Here is a 15921-nt window from a genome sequence, read left to right on the forward strand (position 1 = left end):
TGCTTAGATTTTTCAGGTTATATGTACTACACAAATACAATATATTCAATTGTAAAATGTAATCAGTCAATCTGTTGTCCAAAGTTTCTCTTGCAGGACACCCACGTCCCCAGATAATGAGCAACAACCACAGGGTTGGGCCACAAGTCACTCAAAGAAGATATATGATGTCGTCTATGATGTTGAAACTAGAGTGGAACTATATAGGATGTCCTCTGTATAGGAATTGTATCTGGATTAATTTGCATCTAGAGCCAGGTCTATTTTGAGTTAGTATTGTTTCATAGGCGAGGAAGCGTCAACCTAGGAAAATAAATAGCGGCTTGAAGCAAGTGACAGGGCCTGCGATGAATTTCTCATTTCCCACTTCGTGGGTTTGTAATAATGAGTATTTTATTATCTTAAAGCTGGATGATACCTTGAACGTAGTTGTGCTAGAGAAGTTCAGGCTTTTGTGGAGGATTTCTCTGTAGTGTTTATTTCTGAATTGTTTTTGCGGAGGGAATTTGCTGGACAGTCTTAGGTGCTTGTTATGTGATTCTAGTATGTATGTGTTTTTGTATGGATGTGCTGCATGGTGCAAGTAGTAGGTTGTTGTAGATATTTAAGTAGTACTCGTATGCGTTTTTTCAGTTGATTGTGCTTCAGTTTTGTAATGGGATGGATGAGTTTTACGTGAAACTGTCTCTATCTTATCTATGTGCTGTTCCATGGGGATGGTTTTAGTTTGTGTAGAGACAGTATAATGAGGTGGTATTAGTTGATTCCCTTACTATTTCTATTGTTTTGATTTGTGTAGTTTGTAGGATGTCTATCGTTGTTGTTTTCATGATAGGGAACCATACAGGTGAGGTGTAATCAAGTACGGTTCTTATGAACTGCTTATAGACTGTGATTAGGGTTTCTCTGCTGACCAAAACCTGTGCTTACTATTGATCTTATTATGTTGATTTTCTTTGTAATTTTCACTGGGAACAGTAAAATAACATGATCTGAACCTTATTATTATTATTTGATCTTTTCTCAGAATTCCAGAGGGATTCACCCTAAACAGCCTGTATCCTGAAGACATGGATGTGGTTTTCCCTCTCTGGAACTTCAATTTCACGGACTCCATCATCAACTACCAGGAGCTGGTGACTAAATTACCGTCTTCAGTTGTATTCAAGACTGCCTCTGAAGGAGAAAAAAGCCAGCTTGTGGCCTGGGTCCTGACCTACAAATACGGAGCCATTGGCAATACATACACTCAACCCATGTACCGACATCGAGGTTTGGCCACAGCTGTGACTCTTGACCTAACAAGGAAGATTCTGTCCCTAGGGAGCCCCTCCTATGTGGTGGTTGAAGACTCAAACAAGGCTTCCATCGCTTTCCATGGAAAGATGGGTTTCAGGAGGGCCTACCCTACTGGATTTGAGCTTGTTGCCCCGACACACGTTTCTGCTGCGTCACTGGGGGCCTTTAGACTCCAAGGACACTGACAACTGGATGGAGAACCTGGGGCAGTTTATGTCTTCCTTTTTTATAAGGGAGTTCTAATTCAAATGAAGGGGGTGGGGGAAATGCAGGCATGTCAACAAATATATTAATAGTCTCATTCCCATGGAATCAGGACACTGTACAGATTAGGATCATTCAATCTATTGGCCCAGGTCTGTCTTGAAGGAGACCCGAGGGCCCCTAGGTATCCGACATCCGACCACAGCTAGTGTGAGGCTGCGGGTCTCCAGTCATTGAAACTTGAGGCAACAATTGTTACCCGCACACAAAACAAAACATGTGAAAAAGACTGGAGGTGCCAACATGAGAAGAAAGAAGGAAAAGGGGTGATGTGATAGCAGTATTCAGAAAAGTAAAAGGAGTGGACACAATCAACAACAAAAAGGACCTCTATGTGTGGGATTAAAGAAAGAAAGAAAAACAGAGGACACAAAAAACAAAAAGTGAGGTATTTGAAAAATACAAAGGAACATAGTTTACATAAAAAATCATAGAGATACATTAATCCAAAGAATAAAATGGAAAAAAAAATAGAACTGTCAAAGGACATAAGTGCATGTAAAGCTAAATTTGAACGATGGATGCACAGACGGAATCCTATTAGCTCCAATCCTGTACATTACAATTAGGGAAATTCATTTAGCTGATCATAGATATGCAGTGAAATGATTGCATTTTATCAGCAAAAACCGTAGTTTCTTTCTTGGGGGAAAATCTATCGAAAACATGGAGTCATAGAAGTTGTAAAGGAGAAATTCAAGGAGGGATAGTAGAAATTAAAAGTGGTCACTATTCTTTGTTAGGTTGATGTTAGTCTCCAGTCATAAGTGCTGCATGACTGATCTAAGTCCCTTAAGTACTCACTATACAAAACCTGTCTCATTCGGGGGGCACTGAGTTAGTGATAGCACAAGAGTTACCCAGTATTCAATCTATTATGCTGGTGGTCTTGCCCCCCGTTGGGCAGCCAACATTAGGCTGATGGAGAGAGAGTTGGTTTTATTTAGCAATGAACGTTGGGCGTCCGTGTTATGATAGGGCTCGCGTTAAGGGCGAGAAAAGGGGGAGAGGACGAGACGGCCAGGGTGATCACTGTAAGTTTCAAGCCTGGTCTGGTTGCGAGGGAGGAGATGAGAAAATAGAAGCAGCGTGCCAGGCTCGCGTGTGATGCTCCTAGGCATTGTGAACCTTCGGCGTTCGTTCAGCCTTTATATACACGGGTAGGTCATGACTCATGCTCCCAACTGGCGTGAGGTCAAGTGTGATGCGTGGGAAGTCAGAGGCAAAACGTTCTGATGCCGGTGACTCACGAAGACAGTGGGTATGCGTCCTCAATGAATCCAGTGTTCATCATCACGGTGCTGGCCGAGGTGCAGGTTAATCATCGCTGACCGATGTTGGTAATGCACGTGTTTTCTCAAGAAGGCTTTGTCCCACCCGTGGTCATAAGAAAGCTCGGGGCCGAGTCACGCGGCTGTGGGTGGGGGGAGGGTGGGGCGAGCGTGTCCCATGGGACCATTTGCGGGTCAGTAAGGTCGTGGGACGGCCAGAGAAGAGGTGAGAATGGGAGTGAAGACTACTAACACAATCAGATCTATTTAAAATTTAATCGAATTACTAAGGGGATTTCCAAAGAAGGAGAGTCAAGTTTGAGTATGGTACCTGTTTGTATTCCAGTTTCATAAGTATTCTGAGAAGAGAGTCAAATGGATATAAAATCTGATTCTGACAATCGTACGAAATAGGCAGTTTCTATCAGACTACTGGATCGAATTCCACATTGCACTTGTATTTGCAGTGGGCTCCCTTTTTCCTCCATGACCAAAGACAATAATTCATCTTCACTGTAACAAGTAAATATATTTAGACAAGACTGCACACAATGGGACCAACGTAACTGCCATCAGTCACCCTTAGGGAGAATTACCTCCCTGGTGGAAGCAGTCGTCTTCAAAGACCTTAATATCTTCACCTCAATCTGGAGAGGGCTTAGAAATGTACCATACGAAAACAGGCTTAAGCACCTTAACTTACACTCTCTGGAAAGAGGTGGAGTGCGGGGGTGATCTAATAGAGATATCTAAATGATTCAAGGGCTTTATCAAGGGTGATGCAGCCAAGGTCACAATATTAAAACAGAAAGGCAGGACTCGTAGTAATGGATGTAAATTGGGCAAAATTAAAAAATATCTCAATTTGTTCACATAAAGAGGGCTGGCAGTTGGCGACTGCTCCCCTCCTAATATTCCAAACTGTGATAGTAACAACCCCAACACAGACAACAGACCAACGATTGTTCCCGGAGGGATCTACGGGACGGCCTGAGAACCGTTGCCAGCCTTTTAGGGACTGTGAGTTTCCAGTCGGTGGAACTCAGGCAACAGAGTGCAATAACTACACACCATTCACTTTAACAGACGACGAGTTATTTCAAAACAAAGTTAATGTTGTTCCCACAATTTACATTCGATAACCAAGGAAAACACATGGTCCACAATAGAAAAAAAATGTAAGATAATCTAAGTGGAATACACTTTATGAATTTCATATATGATCATTGTTATAAAAGTCTGAGATTCACTCAAGTTTGAATAGATTTTTGTAAATACAATCAGAAAGGAGTATTTTTTCGTTGTTTCATTTTCCTGTGTATAGACACGTAGTTTCCATCTCTCAAAAGAATCACAAGGACTTCTGTTCTTAGGTGAACAAGTGTCCTCCTTCAGACGGACAATTGCTCCCCTTCTTCCTTAACCGTGCCTTGACTACAGTGACACTCCCCCGTTCTCCCTAGGTCCTCTTCAGAGATTTGTGTGCCACGACGATGTACTTGATAAAACTCTAACAAGCGAAACGTCGCACTAAGAAAGGCTCCGTCCTCACATGGTGTTCCTTTTTGGTGTCCTAGAGTACCATCATCACTATTATCATCAGTATAAAAGTTTTCACTATTACCACCATCATCATTGCCATAGCAATCATTGTCATCATCATTATAGTCACCAACATCGTTTCCCGTCCTCCTCCGTTCTCGTCCTTCTTCGCCTCTCCCCCGTCCCTCCTCCTCCTCCTCACCCTGTCGCCCGTCACCCTGCGGCCTCGAGATCATTACATATATAGGCGTACCCATAGGACTGGGTTGTACAACAGCGGTCAGTCCTCAAGTTCGTCGACTCGAGGAAGGACCCCAGATTTCTTCGAGAAAAGTTCTGGCGACCACACGAGGCGGACGGATCTCGGAGCACGTCTCAGCGTTTCAAGAGGGAGAGAGAGCACGGTGAGTCGGAGAATACGGGAAGTGAATCGACGTGGTGTTCAGTCGGCAAGCTAGCAGGTGAGAGAATTTCATAGTGTCTAGACAGTGACGTCATCGGCCCGTCCGTGGTGTTGCTATGAGAACCTCTTTTTACAATTGATCAGGGCTGAACATCGGGAAGGGGGTACAATGTATATCTGTTTTTAAATTTTATGTATAGCGTACACCTAGTTCCCAAAACCCATCTCCATCACTGCATTCAGCGGAGATCAGCTAAGAAGGTAGTGTATCAATGCTCCGGAGAAAATATAGAGGGAAGCACCCCAGTTGAGCACCAGGTGCCTGAACACAGGGAGTGTCTTCCTGATCCTTCGGGAGAGGGCACGTGTGGTGGACATTCTCTTGCAGTGAAACTGCCTTCAAGTCCACACCAAAACCAGCGCTGCTGACTGTGTTGTTTCGCCTTTCGTGCAGGTTCTGTCGCACTCCCTTGGGTGCCAGCCATCTTGCCAGCGCGGCGCCAGGTCTTGCAAACAGAATCCAGAAACTGTCTTCCGAGTGAGCACTTGTTGTCAGTTACAATATGCACTAGTGACATGAACACATGTGTGCGACGTCATTCATATTAGTCACGGGGCGTAGTGTTGTCATCGTCTTGGTCAACAACATTCTTGTTAGAGAACAAATATATTGAAAAACCTGGCATTACCATCGCAATGCACATAATTTGTGTCTCCAGAGGAGGCAGTGTTATTGTCTGTGTCATCACTGATTTGATCTCAACTGGGACCCCCCCACCACCACCACCACCACCACCACCATCATCATCATCATCATCATCATCATCATCATCATCATCATCATCATCATCATCACCATCACCATCATCAAAAACAACATCATCATCATCATCATCATCATCATCATCATCATCATCATCATAATCATCATCATCATCATCATCATCATCATCATCATCATCATCATCATCACCACCACCACCACCACCATCATCATCATCATCATCATCATCATCATCATCATCATCATCATCATCATCATCATCGTCGTCGTCGTCGTCGTCGTCGTCGGTGTTGTCACTATTTCTGTTACTACCGTTACTACTTCTACTACCACCAGCACCACCAATGCATCCAGCATCATCAACACCCTCGTCACCGCCGCCACCACATCATTACATCACCACACTGATCATTACATCACCACCCTTATCATTACATCACCATCAACTCTACCACCTCTACCACCAGTACTATTACATCACTACAACCAATGGGACCTCCCCTACCTCCCCTACCACCACTACCACCACCGCAACCAACACCACCACATGACCTTATGTAACAGCAACTCGCTCTCCTTGACGGTCTGACTTGATACAATTGTCTGGCGTCAGCTCCAACAAAACAAACAAATTTAGTCACTTCAGTGCGGCATCCTGCTTTATCCTGAATGAAGGCGACTGGCGACCGTTGCCAAGCTTGGATCAAAAGTTGACCATTGCCCGCCACTAGACACGTTTAATATTTTGGGCGACTTCAATGCACCGACAGAGCTGGCTATCAAATATGTATTGGTTATATGGTTTTGGATTCAGAAAAATTAACAGTTCTCTCTTTCTGTTCTTTACAAAGTTCAGAAGGTTGAGGATTGCTGGTTCATGGCTCCAGAGACGAGAACCACACCGATGGATATGGTATAGTAATGCCGAAGGAGTGGCCAAAGAGATCGATCAAATACTTGTTAGTACTCGTTTGGAAGAGTCTATAGATCTGCAGGTTTTATTTTAGAGCTGAATTCTTTACGATTGATAGACTTGTGGTCGCAAGACCAGAATGAGTATCAAGTTCAGGAGAATTTCAAGATGTAATCCACTTGTATTTCATCTAGCGAAGCTCAGGGATGATGCCTTCGCCCAGGAGTACACAGTGGTAATCTCAAATCTGTTTGAAGTACTTGGCATTCGTGATGACCCTGAAAGACTGTGGGACACCTTTAAACGTGAAACTCTAAAGGCCCCTATACACTGTCAATCATGATTGCACAGTCATCGAGATCGTGCAATCAGTGTTTGGGCCACACACTATCAGTAAGATTGAGTAATCATTACTTACCTCTTGGAGTTTGTGGAGTGAAGATGAGTAAAGCGGCTGCATGCATAGCCATTCTTGGCTACAAAGAAAAGATTGAGCTGTTGGCGCAATCATCGACACTAACTATCACTCATGATGGTGTAACTACTATGCTTGAGCTTACAAAATCAAACCGTGTTGGAAATTCCTCAATCATCTGCGCAAACACCCAATCACACCCACTCACGCAGGATATGCTTGCGCAATCATGAATATTGTACAATCATGATTGACAGTGTATAAGGGCCTTAAAAGCTGAAGCTGCCGAGGAGTGCATTGGAGAGGGTGTTGGTCTTTTTGTTTGTGGAATTGAAATAAAGCCAACAATAAGTGTTTAACCTGTCTTCCAAGGTTTTTTATTTTAAGTCTCACTGATGGTCTCCAAGACTGAACTGGCCGTCTGGACCGCCTCAGCGTCCTTAGGTCTACAGAGACCCCTATAGGGAAGCGTTGAAACTCATTTTCCTATTCAAGGTGTTCCTAATACATTATTTACAAACAAAGGTTACATCTTACCTACGTACACTTGAATGTTAATTAATAAGTATACTACATGCTAAAATTGATTATGATATATATTCTTTTTACCTAAGTTTGGATTTAGTTTATTTGTTAATAATTATGAATAGAAAGCAGTATAGAAGTGTTATGGCAATAGTAAGTAATTATTGTTTCTGTACTATATTTAGATATTCACTTGGTGTTTAGGATACCTTCGAGCTATGCGGACTAGAATGCAAACATGGTTTAAGATTATGTACAACAAGCGTTAATTATCGTGGAGTGGTGTGGCGTCGCGAGAAACACTGGAGGTCATAGAGTTGTACCATGCTGACAGAATGGCTGGGAACCTGGACCAATACAGGACTCAAAAACGGCCGACTAGAGACTCTCATGAGGAAGGATAAGAAAAGGTACGTCAGGGGAATCGCTGAGGATGTTGAGGACCCTTTTAATGCGAATGACTTCAGGCATGTTTACCAAATACTGAAACCCAGAGGAGCACAATCCCAACAGCTGATGGTGAGCTAGTCTCAGGCGTGGAGGAGTGTAACCCCTTTACCGAGTACTTTGAGTAGTTGCTCATGAATGACCCTCCGGGCGAACAGTTTAACCTTGATTGTGTTCAGTTGGCGGTTGTCGATCTACCGATAGACGAATCTCCGCCCCACTTGAGAGAGGCCAAAGAGGCTGTGAGTAATTTGAAGGGTTGAAAGGCAACTGGCATCTGCAACATCAGTACAGAGTTGCTGAAAGCTGGAGGTGATGCCATGATCTGCGGGTTGCATGCAGTGGTGAAACCGCGGCAGGAAATGTTTCGATGGAGAACTTGATGATAGCAATGATGATGGTTACATTTGAAACCGATCCTTTGTAGAACCCCGGGCGGCTCAGTGGGAGAGCGCTCGGATCACGCACGAGTGGGGGACATAAGCTCAAATCACGGGTGATGAGCGGACGCAAAGGTGTGTGCTGGCGGTAGTAAGCCTCCATGCAGTACGCAGGATTGTAGCCTGTCGGGTTTGCCTGGCTCCTTATTCAGACAAAGCACATGAACAGACAAAAACGGATCAACACCTTCCTACTACTTTACCCTTACTACTTTATCCTAACACTAAGTGCTACTGAGTTGCTCCCAACAACACATCAACTGCCACAAAGTCTCCCCTAAGGTACCTCCACCGAGGTGGGGTGTCTGCCCGAAGCAGTGTGACAGACTGCAACAAATTAGATTAACTTTTCCATACCTTATGCTCTTCTACCTCAGGCAGAAACCATGGACATCGTCAGGGAACTTGGCCAGGAGTGTCTCCCCAAGCTTAGAGACATTTTGGAGTCGCAGATGCCGAATTCCTTAACAGTAAGTCTTAATGTCGGTACACATGGGACAAAAGTGACGGTTTCGGGCACAGATAAGCACTTCCCTAGCGTAGAGCCCACCTAGCATCCTTTTAGGTATTTAGATGGATTCTCGTATCTATAAGAAATGGAAGATGTTCCACATAACAAACTTTTCTTTGTAGCATTTGCAAACACACATGTGCACTATTCTTGTCATCAAAGAAACCGTGTCATTTTCAGGTCCATGGGTTTGTTAGCAGTCTGATTCAGTACGACCTGCAGGAACTGAGGACCCAAGTTTTCGTCGCAATGGAGACCTCGTTCAGAACCTTCTTGGTCTTGACACCCACGGCGTCATGGGTGAGTTACTCTCGGGAACATGAACCTCTTCCCTTGGAAGTCCTAAGCTCGTTATTGCGACTGTTTGCAATGTTAGTCCACTGAGTCGTGGGGGTTTTGCAGGAAGGAGTGCAGAGCATAACAGTGTACTATGAGGAGGAACGGCAACCTGAGGAAGATGGTTTAGCTGATGAAGAGTTCGCGAAGCTGATGGAGTCAGTGCCCGGTTTGGATTGGGCTAAACCAGTTTATCTCTACGGCTGTAACCACTACGTCCTTACAAGGGTAAGACTTTCTAGTAACTTTCCATTTTCAGCCAAAGTGAGGCCGTGATTGATTCATAAGGAGGGTTTAGTTTGTTTCAATGGGGTTGTTCTTGATGTATCTACCATGATTCAGATTGTGATAACAACTGCCAAGGTCCCCTTTTTATTTATCGTCCGTGTGGAATTGCAATCACTGTGTGTTTATCTTTATCCGCCCTGGAAAAAAATCGCTTTTCAGATTCGGCGGTTGATGAACTCCGGGAGATTGATGGCTAACCCGAGGTATCACAGCGTCTCCCAATCCCATGCCTACGTTCTCTCTCGAGAGGACAGCGACGAAGCATCGCAGATCAGGTGAGTCCGCCTTCAGATTCTCACTCGAACTATTGCCTCGCCACCATGCTTGATGTAGTGTAACAATAAGGTAATTGCAAGAAGCAACTGAGGTGTGGCATTGTGTGTGTTTTATGTATATGTAAATGCAACTGGTAGTATGAAAACGAAAGTCGTGTGAGGTGATGTCATTTGCTGATCCGAAATCTTGGGGAAAAGAAAGCCTACAAAGTGTCTAGTCGGATGTCCAAACTTGTATCTGACTGATTTTGCTTCTTTCAGGTTGGTAGAGGGCTACACGTTAGGCAGGTTGACCCCAGCACATGCAGAGTGGGTTCATGACCACTGGACCTACAAAAACACAGAGACGAAAGACTTCTTCTGGGAGATCATCTCGAACTTTCCTTCAGTCGCTGCCTTCAAGGCGAATCCAGCAGATACCGACATAACGCGGCCAAAGGACGGTGTTTTACAGTCACTCCCTGTTGCATGGATCTTGAAGTATCCAGACGGCTCCATCGGGAGCACTTTCACCTTGCCCGAGCACCGCCGGAAGGGCTTGGCGCGGCTGGTATCCCTCTCCCTGTCCAGGAAGGTGGGCGACCTCTGCTCCCCAGTTTTCGTCTTCGTGGACGACACTAACGCGGCCTCCATTGAATTTCACAAGAAAATGGGGTTCCGGCGAGCGTGTCCTTTCGCATGGGAAGTTTATGCGCCTTCTGATGCTTTGGAGGAATTGGCTTCGGGCGAAGACAGGGAGATGTGACAAGCTTGAGGAGGACAAAGGACAGAGGATTGTGGGTCCTTCGGGCCCCCTCTCACTTCCTCCTACGGAGGAGCCCTTGATCTACGCATTCAATTACTCGTGTTTCCAAGAACGATGCAAGGATACTACATATTCTTTTTATCGCTCATTCTTCAAAGATATTATGAATGAGCATAGATTTGAAGTACTTAATTAGCAGGCCGATGGTAACATCGGCCTGCTAACTACATCATCATATCAATTAAGTAAGAAGTAAACTCTTCTCAGACACTTGAAATAAATATTTGCTGGGGACATTTATATTTTGAAATCATATGATTACATATATGTGCCAGAGACAGAGATATAGATATTGCCAATTCACCATTATGAGACCTGATTTCACAAGTCAAATTTTTACACACATTACATAGTGTGTAAAACTAACCAAATTAACTAGATGGGTGGATGATAAATATAAACTTAAACAACTAAACCAAACTAAACTTACCTATCGCATAGATGTTTATAGTCTTAAGTACTTAAGGGACTTAAGAGATTAGTCATGCAGCATTTATGACTGGAGACTAACCTCAATCTAACAAATAATAGTGACCACTTTTAATTTCTACTATCCCTCCTTGAATTTCTCCTTCATCACCTCTATGACTCCATCTTTTCGACAAATTTTGTTCCCAAGCTACGGTCATTGCTGATCAAATGTAATCATTTCACTGTAAATCTGTGTTCAGCTAATTGAATTTCCTAATCGTAACGTACAGGATAGGAGCTAATAGGATTCCGTCTGTGTACCCATCGATCAAATTTAGCTTTACATTCACGTATTTACTTTGTCAGTTCCTCTTGTTCTTCCAATTTATTCTATGGATCAATGCATCTCTATGGATTTTTTTTTTTTTTTTTTATATATAAGAAAACTACATTCCTTTGTATTTTTCAAACACCTCACCTTTCTATTTGTTTGGGACAGGACAGTCCCGAGGTCATGTAAAGAAAGGATTACAAAGGCGGAGCATGCCGACAGGAGACCTTTTGGTCCATAACTAGGTCGGATGCGGAAAAAATGTAATAATGGTGAATAAAAAAATTATAATAATAAATAAAATAAATAAATGCATAGGTGTAGTTAAATAATAAACAAACAGATAAATAGTAAATAATAGTAAATTGACAGATAACTAATAATAAATAAAAATCAAACAAATAATAATAAACAAACAAACAATAACAAACAAATAAACAAATAATATAAAATAAATGGCAGTCATTACAGCATCTTGCTTAGGTGTTTATCTAAACGAATCTTAAAGCTTCGAACTGAACTACATTGCACTGCTTCTGCAGGAAGTTTGTTCCATTCATTAACTACACGGTTGGCGAAGTTGTTTCTACCCACTTCCAAATTAAATCTATTTCCTGACAGTTTGAGACCATTATTTCTTGTCGGATTCTCATTCAGTGTGAAAATTTTGTCACTTTTGATGTTGTCAATTCCTCTTAGAATCTTAAAGACCTGTATCAAGTCACCTCTGAGTCTACTTTTTTTTTTTTTTTTTTGTCAATTTTCGTATGATTTATTTTTTATATTTGGAATCCGTTTTGAGGTGTCTTTTCTTATTCGTTCCACATTTTTAACTATTGGGTTACCGTGTAATATTCAATAAGATATTACCCAAGAAAATTTTCTATCACATGGTACCCATTCTTCATGATTCACCACATTGCAATTAAAGTCTCCCACTTAGTTTATACTTCATTCTGTTCAGTCACCTTCTGTGGTATGTAAACCGAATTTGACAATATTTTAGTATCCAGTCTCATTTTTTTATCGTTCATCTTGAAAGGGGACCGCACTCTGTTATGACGTCAAGTCACTTTTATCTCACCCACTGGATCTGATTTCTTGGGATGTTTATTATCTTTACACATTATCACTTTATCCACGTTGAGTTACTTTTCACGATAATCATTGCCCAATCTATTATTTCATATTTTCTGTTATGTCTCCCGACTGTATAACCTCCATTTTTCAGTTGTAGGACATTTCTTGGTAGCTTATTTTCTACTAAGCACAAGATATCTATTAGATTTGTCATCAGGTAATCGTTGGTTTCGAAAGTGGTCGATAATAAGCTAATACCGTACATCAGTATATGTAATTTTCAGTTTCTTTGCACTGCCTCTTGCGCTGTTTTGTTCACCTGTTTTTCTTGTTCCATTTTTTATTCCTTTGTTCACGTTCCTTCTCAGTAGCATCTCTCTTGCTACAGATATTCTTAAACATGTCTTTGCTTATTTCCATGACCTGGTGATTATTTTGTTTTCTGTGGTTTGTGACTTGACTTGTGATTCTTATTTACTGATGGTATATATAAAGAGAATTATGTCTGGGGATGTCGTCTTTTCCCTCTAACTGTCGTACCTAGTTTTAAACTCTTAGATGGATTGAGTTTGGGCTTTATTCTAGGTTATTCCAGGAGTTTCTGCAATTGTACAGAAAACAGTGTTTCTTGAGAAATAGCATTTTCTGTAGAGATGCTTCCTCCGAACACGTGATCTTCATTTTGTTTCCATGACCTCGGGAAGTCCTCCCTTTCCAAACCAAGAGGCCTTTCCTTTTCTCCAATCCCTTTAATGACCCAAACACTGCGACCACATCCCCACACTCCCTTTTATTTATCTTAATGATGACAGGTACAAAACTAGTCTCTCCTTATGTGATTTCTCCACAAGGTTTTGAGTCAGTTTGTATTCTCTCAGTCTTGTATATATGCTTCACTTTGTGAGGAAACTATGACTTTTTATAATTTGCTCTCAAATGTAATGTCATTTTTAACCTCTTCCATACAATGACGCTAACGTAGGCATTATGAGACGCGAGTTGGTAGACGAGTCTGTGTGTATGTGTTTTATTTGGGAATATAATTCCCACGAGCTTTTGTTGCTAGCCCGTTTGGAGGGTGATTCAATGTATGAGTGTGTGTAGCTTTGGCCACGCCCACTCATACATTCACTAGATGTACATATCTATGTGATATACGTATGCACATCACGGTGAATGCACCCTTTCTAACATGAACGGTGTACACAATACATTATACATGGAACATATAAAATATATTTAATTTAAAGGGGGGTGGCTGACACTCCACCAGCCGACGCAGTTCATATTGACTTAGGTGGCTGCATAGGCGACGCACAAGACCCTCAGATGTTGTCGGGGGCCCTCTCCTCAGAAAAGCAGTTGCGGGGCAATGCTGGAGGTAATGTTTGAGAGTGGCTTCAGGGTGGCGGCAATCACGAAAATACCAGCGTCGGCGCAAGATCTAAGGAATAACAGGTCTAACCACTTCCGACCGAATTTCGAGGGAGTTGGCGCAGCGGGCCCATGAACGTCACCTGGCTGTTCAAAGTGGGGTTCGCGGGTCCTATAGCTGTCAGTTGAAGCTGGTGCGTCGTTCGGGTATGTTGTTGCCTTCGCTCGCACCGCTCCACGCAATTAGTTATATTCTGACAAATATTATATAAAATATATATATAAATATATATAAAATATTATAGTTCCTGTCTATATATATGAATATATAATACATATGATATATAATATATATATATATATATATATATATATATATATATATAAAATATTATAGTTCCTGTCTTCCTTGGCGTTTCACAGTTTTCTTCAGTGTTTCACAAAGAGAAAACGGACCCAGCCTAATGACGTCAGAAGCTGCGCATAATAATTCAAACGGTCTGACCTGTTTATTTAGACCTTGCGTCGGCGTCTTGATTATATTTAATTTGTAGTTGTGGCTGAAAGACCCCTGTATTCTGTGAACTGGCCTGTGATTGCGTTTTCTGTAATTATCAATATATTCAGAGTGAAAGAGAACGGATAATAAAGCTCTGACTTATTCTATAACACGCACGAGAATTGGACTTGCTGATATCTTTGTCAAGTGGCAAGTTGTCTGTAACTAACATTTCCATATTTTCCCCTTCTTTTGTTTTTTTATATCGTCTCATTTCCCTTCTATTTTCATTAAATATTGATCTTGTTTTTTCATTTCCAATACTTAGTATTTTTTGACATTGAAGTTGATTTTCTACACTTGACTCCAAACATAAATATTGTCAACATTTTTGTAATATCCGGCAGTCTTCCTCATCGTTTATTCTTATGATCTTGGCATCATCTCCAAACATATTAGCGAAGCTTGTCGGTCCTACCACCATACCATTTAAGTTGAACAATACAGGTGGAACCGTCTCTTGTTGCCGTTTGCTTGTCACCGACCTCCACATTGACATCGTATCCTTTAAATGTACTCAAGTACCGGTCTTTTAGAACATCCTTTATCGTGTGTGTGTGTGTGTTCGTGTGTGCGCGTGCGTAGTGTATGTGTATGCGCGTGCGCGTGCATTTGGTTCAGTTGTTGATTTATCCATTTTTCTAACATACCCTACCCAGAAAAATACTATTATGAAATGTATAATTTGTCATAAAGTAATATAACCCTCTTGTAATAGAAAAACAACTACCACAATGATGTTATTACTTGTAATATTCATTTACCGTGTTTCATCTGTTTACCATTTATTGTTATTTATTTATTCATTTTGTTTAGTTACTAATATATATATATATATATATATATATATATATATATATATATATATATATCATATGCACACACACACACATATATACATATATATATATATATATATATATATATATATATATATATATATATATATATATATATATATATATATTCATATTATTTTACTTCTTACATAATTTATATGATGTGGCTCCATCGCCCCCAAGGCCTTGAAATCTGCTCATGCATAGTATCTTTAGATTTTTTTTAATCCTCATACTGCATTCTTAGAGCTTAATTACGTTAGTAACGTTTCCCTGAATTAACGAGAATATAGATTTTTTTTTTCAAGTCAGAGAGAGGAGACAAATCCTTAAATTTTTTCATTTACCATTTTTATTATAAAATATTATTAATGCATTAAGTTAGATATCACAATTTAGCATTAAACTATTTTACATAGGATTTACAAAGAAAAACACATTACCTTGGGAGGGTGTTAGAGATCAGTCGAAGATTTCTCAGACTACAGAGTAGTTCACTTCTCTTGAATAATGTCCACAGCTAAGGGGGTAGACCAGGATCGACCAAGAGCCGATATAGGAAACACCTGTCTCTTTAGAAATTACATATCTACTCTTCTCTACTCTTTTTACTCTATTCTCTTGCGCGCTCTTGGAAATTTGTTTATACAGTATTGACCGTGTGACGTCATGGAAGGAATACGTTTGAGACGTTACGTGATTTCGTCTGAAACGTATCCCTACTCCTTCCACTCTCACACCTCCTCCAGATGAATCGTGTGGCAGTTGCCAACAAGTCTATCGAAATAAAAAACAGTTGAGGACGGAGC

General features: G+C 41.3%; 2 protein-coding genes across 5 annotated transcripts in view; both read left to right on the forward strand.

Annotated features, from left to right (window-relative positions):
• Positions 1–4129, forward strand: part of LOC143040050 (uncharacterized) — a 35072-nt gene extending 30943 nt beyond the window's left edge. For all 4 annotated transcript variants that reach the window (XM_076210689.1, XM_076210672.1, XM_076210662.1 and 1 more), the window contains exon 6: positions 1028–4129. In XM_076210689.1, coding sequence (XP_076066804.1) covers positions 1028–1484 — 457 coding nt within the window. In that variant the 3' untranslated portion in view covers positions 1485–4129. The remainder of the gene's footprint in view (positions 1–1027) is intronic.
• A 4948-nt stretch (positions 4130–9077) lies between these two features.
• On the forward strand, positions 9078–10458 carry LOC143036267 (uncharacterized). Its single transcript, XM_076203518.1, has 3 exons — positions 9078–9378; positions 9598–9713; positions 9975–10458. The coding sequence occupies exons 1-3, from the start codon at positions 9304–9306 to the stop codon at positions 10456–10458; spliced, it is 675 nt and encodes a 224-aa protein (XP_076059633.1). The 5' UTR covers positions 9078–9303.
• The last annotated feature ends 5463 nt before the right edge of the window (positions 10459–15921 follow it).

This window comes from Oratosquilla oratoria, chromosome 2 (assembly GCF_046742065.1).
Source record: "Oratosquilla oratoria isolate Oo_2021 chromosome 2, ASM4674206v1, whole genome shotgun sequence".
Taxonomy (NCBI): Eukaryota; Metazoa; Arthropoda; class Malacostraca; order Stomatopoda; family Squillidae; genus Oratosquilla; species Oratosquilla oratoria.